Genomic DNA, 20,663 nt, shown 5'->3' on the forward strand with positions numbered 1-20,663 from the left:
GGGAGAGAGAAATCGAGTGTTTATGCTGCTGCGAAGAAGGAGATGGAAAAAGGAGGATTTGTCGGCGACGATTCAGCTTCTTCCGCATCTTACGATAACAGTGGAAGCAGCAGCTCAGCCAGCAACAGAGATGCCTATCTCAGGCATGTAAGCAAAAATTCCCACAAAATTGCTAAACCTATTTGGAAACCCCTCCCTCCGTCTCCCGTGGCGAAGCTACCGCCGCCTTCCGCGGTTGGAGCAGAGGACGTGGTTGGAGGGGGAGAGGTTGCCGGCGGAGAAGGCGGTGTTGTTTTGGCTTCGTCGGCCATAATTTAGATGAATTTAAATAAATATTTATTAAAATAATTAGGAAATTAATTAGGGAGTAAAAAATCAGAATTAAAAGTTTAATTTGGTCAAAATCGGGATTAAACTCGTTGACCGTTAGTTTTTAACGGAAATATTGACGAATGACCAAAATGATCAAATTTTCATATGTTCAGGACCAAAAAATCCAAAAGATAATGTTTAGGACCAAAAACGTAAAATGATCATATGTTCAAGACCAATTTGGGCCTTTACTCTATATGATATACCAAAAAAATCACGTGTACACCATGATATTTCAACCATAGACAAAATCAGATCAATCTAATGTTTTATTTCAACCATTAGGATATGCACAATCATAATGAATTGGCGAACATACAAAACACTATTGTGATCCATACATTACAATATACTAGCACGGAATATCTTTATTAGCATTTATATGTTGCATTTATATTTATCTTTATTAGCATTTATATGTTGCATTTATATGTATCTTTATTAGCATTATGTTTTATATGTACGTATACCAATTTCCAGAACACATAAATGTTATCCAATTAATATTCGCTATAAATCCTATAATGGAAATTCTATTGAGATCATTCACGAAATTGTAGTGCACCCACTTGACAATATTATTTTATTAATTTAATAGTATTATTGTTAAAAATAATGTAATTTTGATTTTTCCGGACCGTGAAGCAAATTTAGGAAGGAAGAAATTTTACACAAACATACAATACAATAAACTAAACTAAAATAGTTATAGTTACAGGACATGTTTCGGTTCCACAAGTCAATCAATCCACCAAGACATAAAACTTCAACTCTGGATCCGAAACATAATCTATTTTTGTTTTTTGTCTGAATTTGATTGCAAACCTTTTAAAATACTACTACTATTATTCTACTCTTCGTCCGACCTTAGAATTTCGCTGCGCACTACACAAAAATAGATAAAAATGAGTTTAATCTCATAGCCTCAAATCAATAAGCTTTTGTCAGATCAAGATACTTCTAGCATGGACACATAAAAAACCAAAGAAAATAAACTAAAAAAGGTGCAAACTAAATGGAAGTATATGATACAAATCCTAAAACTAACCTGCACAAAGGCGATGTATGTATGTATGTATGCATGTATGAAAAGATAAAAATGAGTTTAAATTGGAATAAAATAATCTTACTGGAGGAAGGAGTGTCAAGTAGAAGGTCATCAAGTTGAGAATACATTATATTAATGAATTCCATAGATTCTTGCTGAGGTTCCTCCATTTCTTCTTTTAGCTTCTTTAGAGTCACACAATATGCTTCCTGCGCCACGTTTTTATTTTATAAAAATAATACTTACTATAATTCAAAACACGCTAGGGACAAAAGGATATGCTACTATATAAATTCATGAAAATTGTGATACCATAAACTTGTCCAACTCTGATCGATCAGCTGTGAATAAGTTGGCATGCTGGTTTGGAAGTGCATCACTAGGATTATTTATTGCATTATTCTCCATTTTACCTAAACATAGCTGTGAAAAAATGAAAATCAAATCTAAATTTAGATATATCCATATATAGTAGGAAATTCTTGAAACAATTTTGGATAAGCAAAAACCCTTAATTAGAAGGAGGGAGAGAGAGAGAGAGACCTTCAAGCAGTTGAGGTGGGATTCAACCATGAGGCTAAACAAAGAGTGGCATGCAATTTCTCTCTTTAGCAAAGACAGATTCTCATCATCTCCATTTATAGTAATCTTTGAGTTCTGCACCCTTTCTTCACCACCTTGTTTTCTTTCCATTTATAACTTCCACAACTCCCAACTATGGAAACCTTTTACTTACCATACATATATATAGTCTATAGATGGATAGAATTGTTCATAAATATAATTACTATATAAATAAAAAGGTTGATTTGGTTTAATAAAAAGTTGATTTGGAAGGGAGTATTGAATGACTGATGAATGCATTGAGTTATTATATCAGTCAGAAGAAGACAGAGAGAGTGGAGTTGAGTGAGCTTTTTGCCTCACCATTAACACTATTGAAATTGAAAGATACATTTCATAGGTTTCTTGGAGACTTCAAAATCCCCATTTTCTTTCTCCCTCTCACTTCTTTTTTTTAACTGTTCTCTTTGGACTCTTCTCTTCTCTCTCTACTTTCATGGCCCCCCAAAAAAATTATTTCAGAATTGCTACTGTGCTTACACATGGGCATTTTCCTTATTTTAATTCATCATTTTAAATACTCCTACATTTGGTAAAATTATAGTATCAGTTGCCCCTTTGGAGTTATCCTCATTTAAGAGTGATATATGTGCATGTTGTTCCATTATTACTAAGTCAAATTTTCAATGATTCTAATCTTTTTAAATTTTAACCTGGTGTTTCAAGTGCAGCATTGTGGATGAGTAAATATATATTTCATTTATTGTTATTACAAAATCCACAAACTATTCGTCTAACCATCAGCTAAATGAATATCGATATAAAAAATTCATTGGTTAATTTGGTAAATTTCAGGAATAATTAACTATTTAATTTGTAGTATAGTGTATAGTTTTCATACTTTGAGTTATTTATCCAAGAATAAATGAAAAGATTTTAATGCATACAAATACAGGTGTATGTAAATAATGACAAAAGTATATCGTACCATAAGATTCCCCACAAAAAAAAACTTAGTTGAATGTGTCAACTTTCTGCAACTCATTTCATGAAATGTCATAGAGTATATATATTACAATGGAATACAATGATTATTTATGAGTGCAATTCTAAGGAAAAACTATAAAAACAATTTGCAACGTTGTGTTTAATATATGGTTAATTAATTACAAAATTAAACATGTTCTCAATTCCGGACAATGTAATAGTAACTCAACGAAGAAGACAGAAGTTGAATGGGATGCTTATATTTAAATATTTATTCTAAATAGTGATGTTATTTAGTAGCCAAATGCGTCGATCCTAAATCCTAATAAACTAAAATAAGTATTAATAGTCACATAGATTTTAGTTAATTATAACAAACTTTTTAAACGAAATAAAATTGTGTCACTGTCAGCCTGTTACCTTTATTCCTTTTTTTGAGGGAAGTGCATAGCTCTCTATCTTACTCATTTTCATATTAACCCTAAATTTACACTATAATTTATACTACAACTTGAAAAGATCTTCACTAAAAGTAGGCATCTTGCAATATGGAATACAGAATTTCAAGTTTTCAACAAATATGTATGTGGTAAAAATAAGATTATAATTAAACCTAATGACTGAAGATTAAGTCCACAGTGCTGTAGATCTGAGTGATCACAATTAACAGAAAACGTTCATAAATGAAGTAGCTAGTGTTTAAGATCGATGCATGTGCATTTTTCTAGTAGCTAGATAGTGTTATTAGACAAGAACCTAAATGAAGTAGTACTACTAATCAAAATGTTGATTGTGGATTTCCTGTGCAGACAAGTTGTTGTCCAAATGAAGCATTTCTCTTTCAGTGAAAGGTATCTGATTCTTTATCAGATTCTCCATAACCTTTCTTTCTTCTATATATGGCTTTTCTTGCTAGAACAACATTGATTTTGCATTTTGGAACAAGATACATTATTCTTAATGGAGTATCAACTTAAGCTAGTGTTAAACTTTGCACCACAACAAAACCATAAAATTAAATAAAAAAAAATAACCACCTGATTTTACATGGATAAACAACCGGCGCACGAAACAACGAAAATATGCACCAGATAATTATTAAAGAGAATTTACAAACCGGATAGTGAAACAACGATAATCACATAACCCTCATATTGGTAAGTAATAGATAACCTAATGGGCTCCAAGGCCCAACATGAAAATCCCAATAGTCCGGCCCATCAATATGAACTGCTCTTACATATCATGAGTGCTGACTTTAGCCACAAATTAATTTCACGAACAAAACGATAGTACTACCTGTGCTTGGTTCTCTCGTGAAACATTTAATTTTTAGTGGGGAACTATCACATATATAGGATAGTAATATACAAATGTAGAACCACAAACCTCCCAACCATAAAGCATAACCACCTCCGATATCGCCACATATTCTGCCTCTGTAGCTCTTGCACACTCTCACAGGAGCTGTCTGAATACTGTATAAGCGAATATAACAAGGAAAATCAGTAAACGGCCTTTATTCATGATAAATTAATGGACCCAATTCTGTGGGTAAGATACCCAAGTATATTAATTAGTGGTGTTCTATCATTATAAGACACAGTAATTAAAAAGCTCGAATATTAAACAATGGGCCAATGAATGTACGGTGAACTTGATCAAATCGCTGAAATATTGCAACTTTATTGACAAAGGAACCAAGCTGTTTACAAATCAACAAACAATTCTTATCCAGATTTATCTGAATATGATTCTCCTCCCATTAGATATATACTATAATTTAGTAATTAATTTTGGTGGTAACAATTAACAAATGGTAACTTTAGATTTTTCCTATCAGGGACTTCCGTCTAATTTATCATACTCAATTTTCTTTTATAAAACATGACTCATTGACTTGTATAAATTGAAAGTTAAAAGGTAAGTACTACATTGTAAACTTTAATGTTAAATTTGAATTCATAAATACTAATGAATTTAGATCAGTTATGTCTTCATTGTTGGGCAAAATGAGAAAAGAAAAAGTTGAGGGATTGACTTAAAATATGATTAATAATTTTCTAAACACCCGTAGTGATATTCTTTTCAAGTTTACAGACCTAAAACATTATTTTAGGGACCTAACTTTTAGTAATTATAGTATACTTTTATTGTCTTTTTCTTTAAGCTTATTTTATTGCAATATTACCAAGAGTAAAATGGTATTAATAGTATTGGTTTGTGACTACTATTTAAAGATAGAGTTGGCATTATTTTGTTTAACCCTATTATTAGTAAAATTCCAGACCGACTGTCGGCAAGAGCTTTCGACGCTTATGCCAATTTGATATCCTTGTTAAAAAAATAATTACTACATCAGTATTTTTTACTAACTTTTTAGTAGCATCAATTTAACTTTACTCTGTTACTTCAATTATTGAAAGAAAGTTGTTCTGTTGTTCATAGTAACTCCGTATCATATAATGTTAGAAATGAACATAATATCTCTATTTAGTAGTACTACTATTATATCAGACTGGCGAGAGTTAAAACGTAAAGTTCCCGGCAAAAATCTAATAATGAACAATTTTGTGACCGGGTGTTCTTTATGTTACCCGCACTTCAAAACCTATATGTTATGTCATGTTATGTTATGTTTATGAAAATTGTAACTGCTGCTTTTAAAGTACACTAGATTAAAAATTTACATTATACTGTAGTTCAATAACCTACAAACTTAATGAGGGTGGAGGGACAAATAAATTACACTTGAAATTTGAAGTATATTTTGTTTTAACTTTTAACCAATTGTTTATTATCATTTCAACAAATTTGTCCTTATAAAAATGAGAAGCAGCTTCCCGAATCTGGATAATCATGGTGCGTGTGTGCATTTGACTCATTTATAGTATGTATGTGTTTTTACGCATCTCTTGTGTGTGTTATGTGTAGTTTGTCAGAGTAGAAATGTGAAAATGAGAAACTCGTGACACCAAAAAATGCCTCTTTGGATCCTGTTTCAATTTTCTACACAATTCAGTAATGGTTACCATTTAATTTTATTTATACTCCTATTATTTAATAAATCAATATTAGGATTGATAAATCCCCATTTTTTTTTTACTTCAGGGATACCATGCACGTGAAGTAAAGAAGCAAACAAGTTACCCCCATCATGTCAACGCATCAGGAATGATCGAATTCGATAACAACTAATATATGTATATATATACTCCATATAACAACAAAAAATGAATTATGGTAGAAATGAATAAGTGAACACAACACAACCATATCTGCAAATTAAACAGTGTAGAAGAAGCAGATGGAAAGGAGTAGAAACAGAGCAAGAGAAGAAGACGATGACAACGACTCCGAAACTGATGAACAGCGCTACAGCATCGAAGATCTCGACGACTCCTCCAAATCGTGGAGAAACAAGCATCCTTTCAACCTTCTCAGAAACTACTCCTCACAAGCTTCCTTCAACTTCCGCCATTCTCAATCGCATGGATTCATCATCCGTCCCGATAACAGGTAGAGAGTTTATTCAATCGAAAAATGGATGAATTTATGAGTGTGATATTAATTGCAGGTGGTACGTTGCTTGGTCACATTTCATCCTGATATGGGCAATCTACTCCTCCTTCTTCACCCCGCTCGAATTCGCCTTCTTCCGAGGCCTGCCGGAGAATCTCTTCCTTCTCGACGTCGCCGGCCAGTTCACCTTCTTCCTCGACATCTGGATCTCCTTTTTCGTCGCCTACACCGATCCACACTCTTACTGCCTCGTCTACCACCGCCACCTCATCGCCCTCCGCTACCTCAAATCTCGATTTCTCATCGATCTTCTCGGATGCTTGCCCTGGGATGTTATCTACAGAGTAAAATCTCAATTAAACCTTTCCGATTGCGTAATTTCAATCAGATTACTTACATTATCACATGAATTGATCAGAGCTGTGGAAGAAAGGAGGTGGTGAGGTATATGCTGTGGATCCGGCTGAGCAGAGCAGTTAGGGTTACAGATTTCTTCGAGAAACTGGAGAAGGACACGCGCATCAACTACCTCTTCACACGAATCGTGAAGCTTTTCGTGGTTGAATTATACTGCACGCACACCGCCGCTTGCATATTCTACTATCTGGCGACGACTCTTCCTCCGTCGGAGGAAGGCCACACCTGGATCGGCAGCTTGCAGTTAGGCGACTACAGCTATGCAGACTTCCGCCACATTGATCTCTGGACTCGTTACATAACCGCCTTGTATTTTGCCGTCGTCACCATGGCTACCGTTGGTGACTACTTCTTCCCACTGCTTAAAACAATAATCGATTTGTGTGTACATTTTCTCGATTACTTTTATACCTGTGACAGGTTATGGTGAGATCCATGCTGTGAACACGAGGGAGATGATATTTGTGATGTTGTATGTGTCGCTCGACATGATCCTAGGGGCTTACTTGCTCGGAAACATGACAGCATTGATCGTGAAAGGGTCTAAAACAGAGAGGTTCAGAGATAAGATGGCAGAGCTTATAAAATATATGAACAGAAACAAGTTAGGTAAGAGCATAGGCAAGGAGATCAAGGGACATGTCCGGTTGCAGTACGAGAGCAGTTACAGCGACGCTTCTGCTCTTCAGGATCTCCCACTTGCTCTAAGAGCTAAGGTCAGGGACACTCCTTCTGACTATATCTATATATCAAATTCGAATTGTGGCCTCTCCATTGATAATTAGTTTGCAGATTTCGAACAAGCTGTATGAACCCAACATCAGACAAGTTCCTCTGTTTAATGGTTGCTCGGATGGATTCATCAAGAAAATAGTAAGACGTACATTAATTTTCTCGGGTTGAATGAAACTTGCATACACATTCATTGGTTGGCTTCATGTGTAGGCGATCAAAGTGCACGAAGAGTTCTTTCTTCCGGGAGAAGTGATAGTCGAAGAGGGAACCACCAGTGATCAGCTCTATTTCCTTTGTAATGGCAAACTGGTAAGTAGCAAATTAATGGTAAAGAAAAAGTATTACTCCCCATTTATTTACTGTAGGAGTTGGGGATTTTTGCAGGAACAAGTGAGAAATCAGGAAGAAGAAGGTTCTGTTCCGGCCACCATACCGGTTAACAGTTCAATAGGTGACATCTCTGTTGTGTGCAGCATCCCAGAGGCGAGGACTGTACGTGCATCAGAGCTGTCTAGGTTGCTGCGTGTGGACAAGCAATCTCTCATACAAGTCATCGAGATACACTTTGCCGATGGGCGTGTTATCATCGATAACTTGCTTCACGTGAGTTGGTGATGATGGTCTTGAATATATGAAGTGGCCTGCGTCTCATGACTTACTTGGTGTGTGATGTGCAGGGAAGAGAGCATCATCTCCGGAAGAAGATACTGGAATCTGCCATGGCCGTGCAGATTGAGAGATGTGAATCTGAGCTGGCCATGAGGTTGAACTGTGCAGCTAACGACGGTGATCTGCATCGTTTGCGCCATTTGGTTGAAGCCGGGGCAGATCCTAACAAAACAGACTATCATGGACAATCACCTTTGGTACTTAATCTGCATATCTCGATCCAACTACTTTTTCATGTACGTTGGATAGAATTTAAGTGAGATATGTTATGCATGGCTTGTTGCAGCATCGTGCTGCTGCCATGGGATACGAAGACATCGTTCAGTTCCTCATCCAGATTGACGCCAACATAAATCTCCGTGGTACGAAAAAAATAGTATAGTTAATCTACCATATATTTCCATAGACTCGACAGTCCTAAACATTTGTTGGGCGGCGTAGATAATTGTGGAAAGACCCCGTTGTTTGAGGCGATCAAGAACGGGCATGATGGTGTGGCGTCTCTGCTGGAAGAAGCGGGGGCTGCACTGGAGGTGGAGAGGCCTGGGATTTGTCTGTGCGAGGCTGTTGCTAGAAATGAGTTGGATTTTGTTACAAGGCTTTTGGGAAATGGAACAAATCCCAACTCCAAGAATTATAATCTTCAGACACCTCTGCACCTGGCTGCTGCAGAGGGCTTGTTTCAAGTCTCTGTTGTGCTCTTGCAAAATGGAGCCAGCGTCTTCGCAACAGACAGGTATATATGTACATCTCGTGTTTCATCTATGTATTGATCTATCTATATATATTTGTTGGTGGTGTGCAGATGGGGTAGAACTCCATTAGACGAGGCTCGAGTAGGAGGAGATCATAAACTAGTTCAATTGTTGGAAGATGCAAAACGTACTCAGATGACTGAATTTTCTCCTGCAATCTGATAATAAGATGTGGGAATGTGCCAAAATATGTGGATTTATACATAAATCATTTACTACACAACCTTTATCACAATTTCGAGAAATTATAGATGCAAATGACTCTCATCTTATACCAAAAATACGTATACAATGATTTATAAGTCATAGATTAAAATAAGAAATGGTATTATCGTGATATATCAGAATTTATCAGAATACTCGCTTCTGTAGTAGCAATAGATTAACTTGTGATGAATGCTTGTATTTCTTGCAATACAATGTACTTATAACAGTGTTGCTCATACACTAAAACCAACATGAGTCAATATCTATCAATATATAAAGTGAGAGTTTTGGAGAAATTTTTTTAATACCAGTTTTGCCCTTTTTGGCGGGAAAATGTGCATTACCACTGTTGCTTTTTGCGTTTTTTTTTTGCACCATTTTATGTTAATATTCTATATCATGTTTTATTTTTTGCACAATTTTCGGCCATTCTGGAAAAATGTGTAGAGGCAGCAGGCCTATATATGTTATCATGAAGGCCTATTTTTACTCTATTACAATATTTAAGAGTGCAATATATATTTATTCTAATCTGCCAAAGCATTCCATTATCCTTTAAGCCTCTTTGCAAGCCATCCTGAAAAATTAAATACACATCATTAGTAAATTTCTATTGTATTAAATATTGTTTACAAAATATAATTGACCTTCTAATTACCTACAACATGAAAAATCAAAGCAAACATTAATGACTTATAAAAATTTGTAACTAATAAGTACCTCAACTAAAAAGAAAGAATGTGTAGAATTTGTAATAAGCATATGATTAATATTTTTGTATTAATAATAGATGATAGAATGTGTAGAGTCATAGGATGAATGTGCAACCATAAAAAAGAAAGAATGACATACCTTTATTATTATAAAAAACTGAGTTCAGAATAAGTAGGCTTTGTAGCCTCTCATGCTCATGACACCTTTTTCTATCTATCCCATGCTTGCCATCTCATCTTCTTCTCTTCTCTATGTAATGATGGTAGTTTGAAAAGAGAGAACAGACTGTTAATCTTCTTTTTCTTCTTTTCTCTCCTTTTCCTAAAGTGTAGTATTGAATATCTATACTTCTTAACTACAAAGGTTGAAACCAACGGGAAAAGTGGAAAAGGGCCCATATCCATAATTGTGAACTACACAAATGGTCCCTGGACTATGGGTTTATCTCGCCTATAGTCCCTGGACTTTAAAAACATCGCCAGTAGTCCCTGGACTAAGGGTTTATCTCGAAATTGGTCCTTTTGGTTTTTTTTGGTACGAAAATACCCTTTGATATTATTTTGGGGGGTTTGGACAATTTGGTCTTTTTACACTTTTAACATTTTAAATCTGATATTATTTTAGTTATGTACTAACTTTGATATTATTTCAAAATTATCATTCTTCTTCCATTTTGTTATCCTTCACTGAATTTTTTTTTTTAATTTCAATATTAGATTTAATTTTACAAAATTTTAAAATTTATTTTTTAAATATCAATAAATTTTTTTAATTATAAAAATTATTAAATAGCAAAAATTAATAGTTATAATCAATATTTGATAGTGTATAGTACTATGTAATCAATAAGGTATGACAACGCCTTAGTTTTAATCAATATTTAAATAGCTTTAATCATAAATAGATTATATAACACAATTTATTCTGAAATAAATATGCATCTAATGTAAGACTAATATAATTTTTGTTTATTAATTTGAAAACAATCAAAATTTACTAGAAAATTTCAACAAAAATACTCCTATATAAATTTTTAAGTAGGATCAAATTTTTAGTCAACTTCATAATATTTAATCACAAGCAATTATAACAACCGAACGGAGGCTAAATAGAATAACTCTTATTTTTCCATCATGATTAATATTATTTTTCTGTACTTCTTCAATTCAATTGAATATTATATTAAATAACAAAAATTAATAGTTTTAATCAATATTTATAGTGTCCATGAATTAATAGTTTTCATTAAAAAATTTATTGATATTTAAAAATCTAAATATTAAATTTAATTTTATAAAATTAAATCCAATATTGAAATAAAAAAAAATTCAGTGAAGGATAACAAAATGAAAGAAGAATGAGAATTTTTAAATAATATCAAAGTTAGTACATAACTAAAATAATATCAGATTTAAAATGTTAAAAGTGTAAAAAGACCAAATTGCCCAAACCCCCCAAAATAATATCAAAGGGTATTTTCGTACCAAAAAAAGCCAAAAGGACCAATTTCGAGATAAACCCTTAATCCAGGGACTACTGGCGATATTTTTAAAGTCCAGGGACTATGGGCGAGATAAACCCATAGTCCAGGGACCATTTTTGTAGTTCACTCTACTTATATCCATATTCAAATGCCCCCCTATACTACATCTATCTCCTCCACCAATACTAATACTAATTATACAAATATAAAACTATTGATGAAAAAAAAACAGTGGCTAAATTAATGGTCCAATCAAATGCATTGCAGAGACTTCCCAAACAAGTTTTGAAACACTGATAAATAGGTGTGCAATCAATTGAGACTGCATTTATTCATTTATTTATGTGAACTAATGTAAACTAATTTTTTTGATGCAGTGCCTATCTCGGAATGATTCAGCCCAGAATCCGACGATCACTCCGGCGACAGACAAAGGTAGTATCTTTATATCTACCCGTTTCTGAAAATTTGAAGACCAAAATATTTAGTTTATTTTACAAATTCTGTAAAACATGAATAGAATTAAGAGAGAGATTTCTCACCGTGAACAAGGGTAACGCCGGCATGAAGGAACAGAGAGTGACGGTGCAGTGGCTGTCGGGGCCGCGGCGGCAATAACTAGGATGGGGCGTGAAACCGAGAGAGATATGACACAATGGCGAGAAGAAGAAAAGTAGACGAAGGAGAAAAAAAAAGTAGCGGAAACGGTAGGCGGTTGACCGAGAGAATTGCCGGAGGTGGCGGCTGGCCGAGGTTGGTGAGATAGGTGAAGCAAGCAAGCGTGAGGTACGACGGATGAACCGGCGATGCAGGGCGGAAGGAGCGGTGATAGTAGCAGATTTAATTGGGAAAAGAAAGAGAAATTGGAAAGAGAGGGGGGCGGCTCTTGTGTGTGAAGAAGTATTAGGGTTAGATTAAATATTAATTTGAGTGAACTACAAAAATGGTCCCTGGACTATGGATTTATCTCGCCCATAGTCCCTGTACTTTAAAAATATCGCCATTAGTCCCTGGACTAAGGGTTTATCTCGAAATTGGTCCTTTTAGCTTTTTTTGGTACGAAAATACTTTTTGATATTATTTTGGGGGGTTTGGGCAATTTGGTCTTTTTACACTTTTAACATTTTAAATCTGATATTATTTCAGCTATGTACTAACTTTGATATTATTTCAAATTTATCATCTTTTTTCCCTTTTGTCATCCTTCACTTTGTTTCTTTATTTCAATATTAGATTTAAGTTTACAAAATTTTAAATTTTAATTTTTAAATATCAATAAATGTTTTTAATTATAAAAATTATTAAATAGCAAAAATTAATAGTTATAATCAATATTTGATAGTGTTTAGTACTATGTAATTAATAACGTATGACAACGCCTTAGTTTTAATCAATATTTAATACAGTAGCTTTAATTATAAATAGATTATATAACACAATTTATTCTGAAATAAATATGCATCTAATGTAAGACTAATATAATTTTCGTTTATTAATTTGAAAACAATCAAAATTTACTAGAAAATTTCAACAAAAATACTCCTATATAAAATTTTTAAGTAGGATCAAATTTTTAGTCAACTTCATAATATTTAATCACAAGCAATTATAACAACCGAACGGAGGCTAAATAGAATAACTCTTATTTTTCCATCATGATTAAAGCTACTGTATTAAATATTGATTAAAACTAAGGCGTTGTCATACCTTATTGATTACATAGGACTATACACTATCAAATATTGATTATAACTATTAATTTTTGCTATTTAATAATTTTTATAATTAAAAAAATTTATTGATATTTAAAAATTAAAATTTAAAATTTTGTAAAATTAAATCAAATATTGAAATAAAGAAACAAAGTGAAGGATGACAAAAGGGAAAAAGGATGATAAATTTGAAATAATATCAAAGTTAGTACATGGTTGAAATAATATCAGATTTAAAATGTTAAAAGTGTAAAAAGACCAAATTGCCCAAACCCCCCAAAATAATATCAAAGGGTATTTTCGTACCAAAAAAAGCCAAAAGGACCAATTTCGAGATAAACCCTTAGTCCAGGGACTACTGGCGATATTTTTAAAGTCCAGGGACTATGGGCGAGATAAACCCATAGTCCAGGGACCATTTTTGTAGTTCACTCTATTAATTTATGTAGTAAAATTGGGATTTGTTTCATGTATATTCTATAATAAATAATAATAGTGATAGTAATAATTTTGTACTAATTGATATTCTCTTTTTTTAGTAACGGGGATTTAATTTGGGTGGTGGGACTTGGGACGATTAATAGTGATATTAATAATTTTGTACTAATTCATATTAGTAAGTACTACTCCTTCCATCTCAAAGAAGATGATCCCTTTCTTGAGCGGCACATGATTTTATGCAACTTTATTTTGTGTGTTGAGAGGAGAGAGTAAAGTAAGAGATAGAATAAAGTAGAGATAAAAGTGTTTCCATTTTAAGTAATGGGTCATCTTAGTTGGGATAAATTAAAAAGGAAAGTGAGTTATTTTCAATGGGACGGAGGGAGTATGTTTTTGTAAAACTGTAAGTATAAAAAAACTTAGCTGATTATAAGTAAATAAAAAATTATATATTAATATTGAAAAAAATTAAAATGCCAAACCTAAAATATCAAAAGTGATCGTTTTATAATTATAGTGAGATTTGAATATTCATTTGATGACTGATGTATTTATGGAGTTAGTTTCCAATTGATTGTAGAAATTAATTATAGTAAGTTTTATATTACTAATTATATTCTGTTAGAAAAATTACTAGCTCTAAATATATATAAATATCAAATCTAAAATTTCAAACGTTTTGAGTTACTGTGAAATTTGAATATTTATTTCAGTGTATATATATAGTTAATTTTTAATTATTCGAGAACTAATTTATAGTAAGGTCTGTGACACTAATTATATTTAATTATAAAATGCTTATAGTACTCCTGTCACTGAAAAAAATTAGTTTGTTAAAAAATTATTATAATAAATGTTTATAATTTATATTTTTAAAGGTATATTTGATTATGCTTTCATCAAATCTTTTTAATATACTTTTATAATTTAATATTTTATAAAATATCATTATTACTTTTTATTTTAATTATAATAAACCAAACAAACCAAACAAATTTTTTGTTCCTTTCGGGTATGCCAAAGTCATTATAATAAATACTCATTACAGTTTCAATTTTAAGGGTTTTTATTTTATTGATTGGTAAACTAAATTTATTGTGATATAATTAAATTATTGTAAATATTTGTCGATATAATATAAGTATATAATAATTAAATTATTAATCATATTTTATTCAAGATATATACCTATAAGTACTATTATCTATTGACTTAAATTATGCTAAAGCGAGTATATTAATTGTGGAAATTTTAGGTTATTTTAGTATTTGCTTGCACATGTTGGCCTATTTCTAAAATGCATGTTTTTAGTCATGGGCAAATATATGTTTTATTTTCAAGAGACAAAATTATATACTACTGTTCTGTAATGATGACGTTGATGTTACATTTGATTCTATTATTATATTGTTTACTAAAACATTTTCTATAATTAAAGTGTATTTGAATTTTTCTATTTGATTGAAAGTACTTTAATGTGTAGAGTCAAATTAAATATTGATTTATTCCAATAATTTGTTGTTGACGCTTATACTATGCTTGAGACTGGTCATCTACTGTTTGTTAGAACCTAGCAAAAAAAATTATGTGCTATGATGTATAGTGGTTTGGTGGAGGTTGTACTGCGAGGTGAGACAAATGGTTCGATGCATGGTAAATCAATCATTCTGCCTTCCAGTTCTGTTGGTGGTGCAAGATATATGATCCAAAATTATCAAGATGCGATGGCTATTTATAGATGGATTGGTTATCCAAATTTGTTTATTACATTTACATGTAATCCGAAGTGGCCAGAGATTATTACCCCTCCGTTTTTTAAAAATAGCAACTATTTCCATTTTGGGTCGTTCCTAAAAAATAGAAATTTTAGAATCTTTCTATTTTAGGACATGGACCCTACAATCTACCAACTCTACTTTCACTATTTTTTATCTTTCTCTCTTACTTTACTCAATTTTCTTTTATTCTCTTTTACTTTACCAATTTTTCTCACTTACTTTACTAATTGTGTATTAAAACCAATGCCGTTTTAAATGTTTATATCTTTTGAATACGGAGGGAGTAGATTTCTTGGAGTTAAGAGACTAAAATTAGATGATCGTCCAGATATTGTATGTAGGATTTTCAAATTATCTGATTTTATTTTTTAGTCTTTACTTACACATATTTTATATTTATTTTAATTTTATTTTATATTTATTTTTTTAAATTCTTTTGTTCCATGCATAGCATGGGTGTTAACACTAGTTAATATCAATAACAAAGTTCGACCGCACCATGGCAACAAACTGATTACTCTTTTTTTTTTCCATTCCAACGTGTTAGATTATTTATATCATTTCTTGTGCCATTAATTGATAATAATAAATTCCTCATTTAATTTCCATCAGAGTCAGTTAGAAGATAATTTTACCAAAATTTGTCCAAGTTTCAATTTGAGTACCCTCAAAACTCATACTAGCAACTTTATTTGTGGCACAGACTAATACAGAAAGCATATACTACTATATCATCATAAGTAATGGAAAACCAAGAAAACAAATTAAGCTAATTATATTATAAACCTTGTACATTAATTTCTCACCACTGGCTTAATTTTGGTACTACAATTTTATGCAGTCTTATCTTCTAAAGTTCATATAACCTCTTCCATCTCAGTTTCTGAAACATAAAATAGGAAAATAAATTCAGAGGGGGACTAAAAACAAAAATCTCTCCTCTGAGATATTCTCCAAAAAGGTAAATCTCTCTACAGATATAATCATATATTGTATATTTGTTTGGCTAAATAGGGTAATTAACAAATGAAAGCATTACAACGATGAATATTGGCAGATTGTAGATGAAATGGATGATTTGGAAGAAGATACTAAGCGTGTCGACGACAAAGAAAATGGTGAAACGAAGACGCCTGTTGTTGCAGGGATCAATCTTGTTTTGATGATGTCTTTCCTATCGTTGTCCGAGGAAGATGGCTCCAAAATCGATGAAATCCAGGAAATTGAAACGTCGGATTCCGAACATAAATATGTGCATGGGCACAGCATTCAGGCAAGAAGGCAGCAGGCAGCAAGTGAACCGGCTTCCGACCATCGAAAGGCAAACAACGTCTAGGGTTCATACCAAGATAAGAGACTCTAGGTCAATTTTGTAGCATGTTCTGTTTTAACAAATCAATAAACGCTATTGATGATATTGATATGTATCGTCTCCTATTTGATCTTAGTTCACCATTTCAACTATTTGATCTCAGGCATTGCAGACGATTCTGAATTTCCAAGAACGAGGCATGCATTCTACTTCTAGATGGACCAATTTTGCTTTGAGGCTTGCTTTTTTTAGGCAAGCTAGTTAGGAGAAGAAATCAAAGTTTTTGTAGTTTGTTAAATATCGTTGACACCATAATATAGGAAATGGCTGTATTATATCAAATATTCTTGCTAGTTCCATCAATATTTTCATAAATACGTTACGTTGTTCGAGTTTTTCATGTGTCTAATTAGGAAAGCCCAAAATATGAGTAGCATTTTAAAGATCTCGTTATAGCTTTGCAAATACTAGTATCTTCATTGAATTATTCATTTTAGACCAAGTAATTGGATGTAGAAGTTTGAGAGCTCATGCATGATTTGAAGTGGATTTTGAGCTCACCATTAATATGGAACTTCTTTAAAAATTGGGAATCTCAAATACCTAATGTTTGGGCCGTACGAAATGAAAATAGAACTTTTCGGCCCGGCCCCTATCGATGCCGGGCCTAAAGTATATGGCCCAGCCCGATAAACCGGTAGAATGGTAGGTACAGTTTGGCAGCTACTATTAACATTTGTCGGCGTAATAAACCAAAGATCACTGGTAATTTCAAGGCTCAAAAACGTAAAGGGAGAAAAGAAGAAGACGAGTTCAACACAATTATAAGCGAAAAATGGCGCTGCAATGGATGATTCTGGCCTACGTCGTGGCAGCTGAGGCAGCGATCGCGGTTATCCTCACGCTACCGGCGCCCAAAGCGATACAGTCGCGAATTTCATCGCTCATATCGCGTATTGTGCAGCCATCGCTATTCATCGTACCCTTCTCCGCCTTTCAGCTCCTAGGTACTCAATTTCTTCGCCTTTTGGGGATGAGTTTGCCGATTTCCGTCATATTTGGGTTTTTATTTTTTGTAATTTACATAGTAAGTTTTTTTAGGGGTTTATTGTTTTGTTTTCTAATTTTCTTTCTGTTTGAATTGATCTTAGATATATACTGGAAGAGTGAGCATCGCCTGAAATGTAGTGGCGAGACCTGCACTGCGGCTGAGAGGAGTCGTTATGAGAGAGCGGTAATTACAATTTCTTTGTTTTGGGGAAATAAAATATTCTTATTCTGAACTTAGACATTGGGTTATACTTTTTCTTTGCTTCAATTTTAAGAACGTAATAATGAAAATTTTTTTATTGTTCTTGGTGATGTTTCGTTTGAGTCGATCCAGCTGAAATCAAACCCTCGTTATGCTTGTACCGCAGCATCGTAGTTGAAAAACTACACTAGGTAACACATAGTAGTATATTAGTTGAATTGCATAAACTGAGACTGTTTTACTTAATAAAATAACGTGGTGAACAAAAGTGGATATTAGATTAGTTCTTATAGCATTGTTTTTGTTTGTAGTTTTGTACCATGTGGAGTGTGGACCTTGAGTTGAAGAAGTATCTGTTTGTTCAAGAATCTATTTCTGAGCGTATGCCTGATTCAATCGATCGCATTAAGTGATCAAAGTGGCTGTGAGCGACACTGGGGTAGGGGTGAATAGTGAAACATGAGATTCTTACAGCTTAATGGACGTATGAAGCTGATAGTGATGGTAGCAATCACTTCGGTAATACGAACATATTGTGCGGTGGATGGCTGCTCAGGGCTCGCTGAATAAGTCTTATTTTGCAGCCGATAGTAGTAATTAAATCTATAATAACAAAGCAGAGTGTCCTAAATATTTAGATTCTTTTGTGCATGTACGATAGTATCGATATTGGGTTAGAGGTGAAGGTCATATGTTGTTGAGCCAGCTTTTTCGTTGCTGCTGGGCACGAGGAATTCCTGTTGTTATGTTAAAGAGTGATTATGTTTATCACCATTTGCTGTTTGCTTAATTTTATATGCCATTCACTCTATCAATCATATGCCTAATTATCTTTTTTTTTATTATGCTTCAAAACATTCTTTTGTATGCTTCAAATTTTTTTGAGATGTTTTGATACACACACACCTAGTAGAAATGAATATTTTTCATCAATCTCAGACTTAGATTTTTATGAACCAGCTGTTATAGTATTTAAATGAAATATCCTCTATATGCAGCTTTACTGGTCTCCAGCTCACTTGCTTTCAACTCTGCTAGAATTTGTTTTGTATGTGCCTGTATCTTTTGTATCTACATTCAGACTAATGGATCCTAAAAATGATGGAGCAAGATGTAATCCAGCATCATGGTGCCGACGCATCTCATTTAAACTTTCTCCTATTTTGTGTTTCTTATTCCTATCTATCTCTTTGGTAGCTCTTGATAACCTAGTCTTACTGGTTTTGTTAATCACTTTCTCCGTTTATTGTCAGTTCTGCTTTATTGATTGTTTATCCTAAAAGAATGTATAATGTAAATCTATATGCTTAATGTGTGCTCCCCTAGAAATTGGTCTTCACTTATGCTGGGATAATAAGTCATGATAGCATCGACTATATATAGAGAGCCTTTCACAGCGAGTTCTGTTGCACAATCATTTAAATTTTGAATCCATTCGCAATGTTTTAGGCTGGGATTATAAAATTTTTGTTTTGCAATTCACTTTATTGATTATGTTGTCAACGATGAGATGCAGTTCTTCAAGGCTCAGAGAAATGTGATCTTGTGTTTAGCTGCATGCTTCCTTTACTGGTAAAACAACTTTTTTTTGCATTTCCAAGTTATTATCTGATTTCATTGAGTTTTTGCTTCTGTATCCTCACATGGAGGCTTCTCAATACTATTGCAGGTGTATCTACCGCATCTGCAGTTATCACAAGGAGATTGAACGCTTGGAGGAAGTGGAGAAGAGAGAGAAGAAGGATTAAATAAAAAAACGGTAGCTTTGCTATACAAAACTTTTTCATGACGGCTCTTGTTTCCTCTGTTCATGTGATTGTTATGGCTGTTTGAGTTGTGTATGCTCGGAACTCGTTGTTGTTGGGATCATATGTGTATCTGTAATATCGTAAACATAACTAGTTTGATCACTAAAAATTTCCCTGCCGATACAGATATATAAATTCGTGGTTCACGCTTGTATTTTGCAGATGGGGTTTCGACCCCCACTTTCAGAAGTATAGTTCCTGTTTTGATACACGCGCAATTTTTCGATTTTGTGTACTGTGGTTCACAAAAATCAATATAAACATATAAGTAATGAAGGAAATATAAATTATTTGTGCTGTTTATATATTTTAAATAAGCACTAAAATAATTATGCCACAATCAGTGGGTTGTAGCATGTTTGGCGATGCGGAGATGTGGTGACCCTGGGAGACTTTAGATCCTAATATGCAAATCTGGTTTTAAACTTCTTAACTCTAAAGATAGCAAATAGAAACTTGGTTTGAAAGAATGAAAGAAGAGAATTAAAGGGTATTGGTTTCATTGATTTTTCGGTTAGTTCAGTCATAAATTCAGCTTCCAATTATGATTCAAGTTACTTTAGGATAATCACAAAAGCTCCTACAAACCTTCTCTCAAAACATTTAGATTGTTGATTACACACTGGAGTAATTCTGCATCGTTGGTTATTTGGACGTATGCCTTAATTATTCATAGTCATTAGTCATGTATTATTACTCATGTCTCATCTAAAGTCTTGTAACAATAAGTACAACAATTCATTCCATTACTGGCTAAACACTGCGAATAGGAATTATTAAAATAAAACAAGGTCTAGATTTCGGACAATCAATTAAAATAACATCAAAGTATACTCATTTCAAATACTAGAAGTCCACGAGCTTAGCTACTTAAAAACAAATAAACG

General features: G+C 33.1%; 3 protein-coding genes and 1 long non-coding RNA gene across 4 annotated transcripts; 3 read left to right on the forward strand and 1 right to left on the reverse strand.

Annotated features, from left to right (window-relative positions):
- Positions 1 to 1,050: 1,050 nt before the first annotated feature.
- On the reverse strand, positions 1,051 to 2,113 carry LOC125189318 (homeobox protein knotted-1-like 1). Its single transcript, XM_048086605.1, has 4 exons — positions 1,964 to 2,113; positions 1,733 to 1,843; positions 1,503 to 1,629; positions 1,051 to 1,257 (listed from the first exon to the last, which is right to left on the reverse strand). The coding sequence occupies exons 1-4, from the start codon at positions 2,111 to 2,113 to the stop codon at positions 1,223 to 1,225; spliced, it is 423 nt and encodes a 140-aa protein (XP_047942562.1). The 3' UTR covers positions 1,051 to 1,222.
- A 4,086-nt stretch (positions 2,114 to 6,199) lies between these two features.
- On the forward strand, positions 6,200 to 9,327 carry LOC125186888 (potassium channel SKOR-like). Its single transcript, XM_048083372.1, has 11 exons — positions 6,200 to 6,490; positions 6,549 to 6,837; positions 6,912 to 7,251; positions 7,331 to 7,626; positions 7,703 to 7,783; positions 7,856 to 7,954; positions 8,030 to 8,248; positions 8,323 to 8,511; positions 8,601 to 8,676; positions 8,756 to 9,050; positions 9,120 to 9,327. Exons 1-11 carry the CDS (start codon positions 6,279 to 6,281, stop codon positions 9,229 to 9,231), a joined length of 2,208 nt encoding a protein of 735 aa, XP_047939329.1. The 5' UTR covers positions 6,200 to 6,278; the 3' UTR covers positions 9,232 to 9,327.
- A 6,934-nt stretch (positions 9,328 to 16,261) lies between these two features.
- Positions 16,262 to 17,013, forward strand: LOC125187712. Its single transcript, XR_007170654.1, has 3 exons — positions 16,262 to 16,365; positions 16,462 to 16,767; positions 16,880 to 17,013. It is a non-coding gene; the product is annotated as an uncharacterized LOC125187712 (long non-coding RNA).
- Positions 17,014 to 17,468: 455 nt separating this feature from the next.
- LOC125186276 lies at positions 17,469 to 19,926 on the forward strand. The gene is made up of 4 exons (XM_048082631.1): positions 17,469 to 17,723; positions 17,868 to 17,950; positions 19,485 to 19,540; positions 19,638 to 19,926. The coding sequence occupies exons 1-4, from the start codon at positions 17,552 to 17,554 to the stop codon at positions 19,714 to 19,716; spliced, it is 390 nt and encodes a 129-aa protein (XP_047938588.1). The 5' UTR covers positions 17,469 to 17,551; the 3' UTR covers positions 19,717 to 19,926.
- Positions 19,927 to 20,663: the final 737 nt, after the last annotated feature.

Source organism: Salvia hispanica, chromosome 5 (assembly GCF_023119035.1).
Source record: "Salvia hispanica cultivar TCC Black 2014 chromosome 5, UniMelb_Shisp_WGS_1.0, whole genome shotgun sequence".
NCBI lineage: Eukaryota > Viridiplantae > Streptophyta > Magnoliopsida > Lamiales > Lamiaceae > Salvia > Salvia hispanica.

What these genes read in the sequence shown, in the direction of transcription:
- LOC125186276 (XM_048082631.1), top strand. Translation starts at nt 17,552, where the DNA reads ATGGCGCTGCAATGGATGATTCTGGCCTACGTCGTGGCAGCTGAGGCA. An exon ending in CTCCGCCTTTCAGCTCCTAG is followed by an intron (nt 17,724 to 17,867) that starts GTACTCAATTTC and finishes AATTGATCTTAG; the next exon opens with ATATATACTGGAAGAGTGAG. An exon ending in GGAGTCGTTATGAGAGAGCG is followed by an intron (nt 17,951 to 19,484) that starts GTAATTACAATT and finishes GATGAGATGCAG; the next exon opens with TTCTTCAAGGCTCAGAGAAA.
- LOC125186888 (XM_048083372.1), top strand. Translation starts at nt 6,279, where the DNA reads ATGGAAAGGAGTAGAAACAGAGCAAGAGAAGAAGACGATGACAACGAC. An exon ending in ATCATCCGTCCCGATAACAG is followed by an intron (nt 6,491 to 6,548) that starts GTAGAGAGTTTA and finishes TATTAATTGCAG; the next exon opens with GTGGTACGTTGCTTGGTCAC. An exon ending in ATCATGGACAATCACCTTTG is followed by an intron (nt 8,512 to 8,600) that starts GTACTTAATCTG and finishes GGCTTGTTGCAG; the next exon opens with CATCGTGCTGCTGCCATGGG.
- LOC125189318 (XM_048086605.1), bottom strand. Translation starts at nt 2,113, where the DNA reads ATGGAAAGAAAACAAGGTGGTGAAGAAAGGGTGCAGAACTCAAAGATT. An exon ending in CAGAGTTGGACAAGTTTATG is followed by an intron (nt 1,630 to 1,732) that starts GTATCACAATTT and finishes AACGTGGCGCAG; the next exon opens with GAAGCATATTGTGTGACTCT. An exon ending in ACTTGACACTCCTTCCTCCA is followed by an intron (nt 1,258 to 1,502) that starts GTAAGATTATTT and finishes ATTTTTGTGTAG; the next exon opens with TGCGCAGCGAAATTCTAAGG.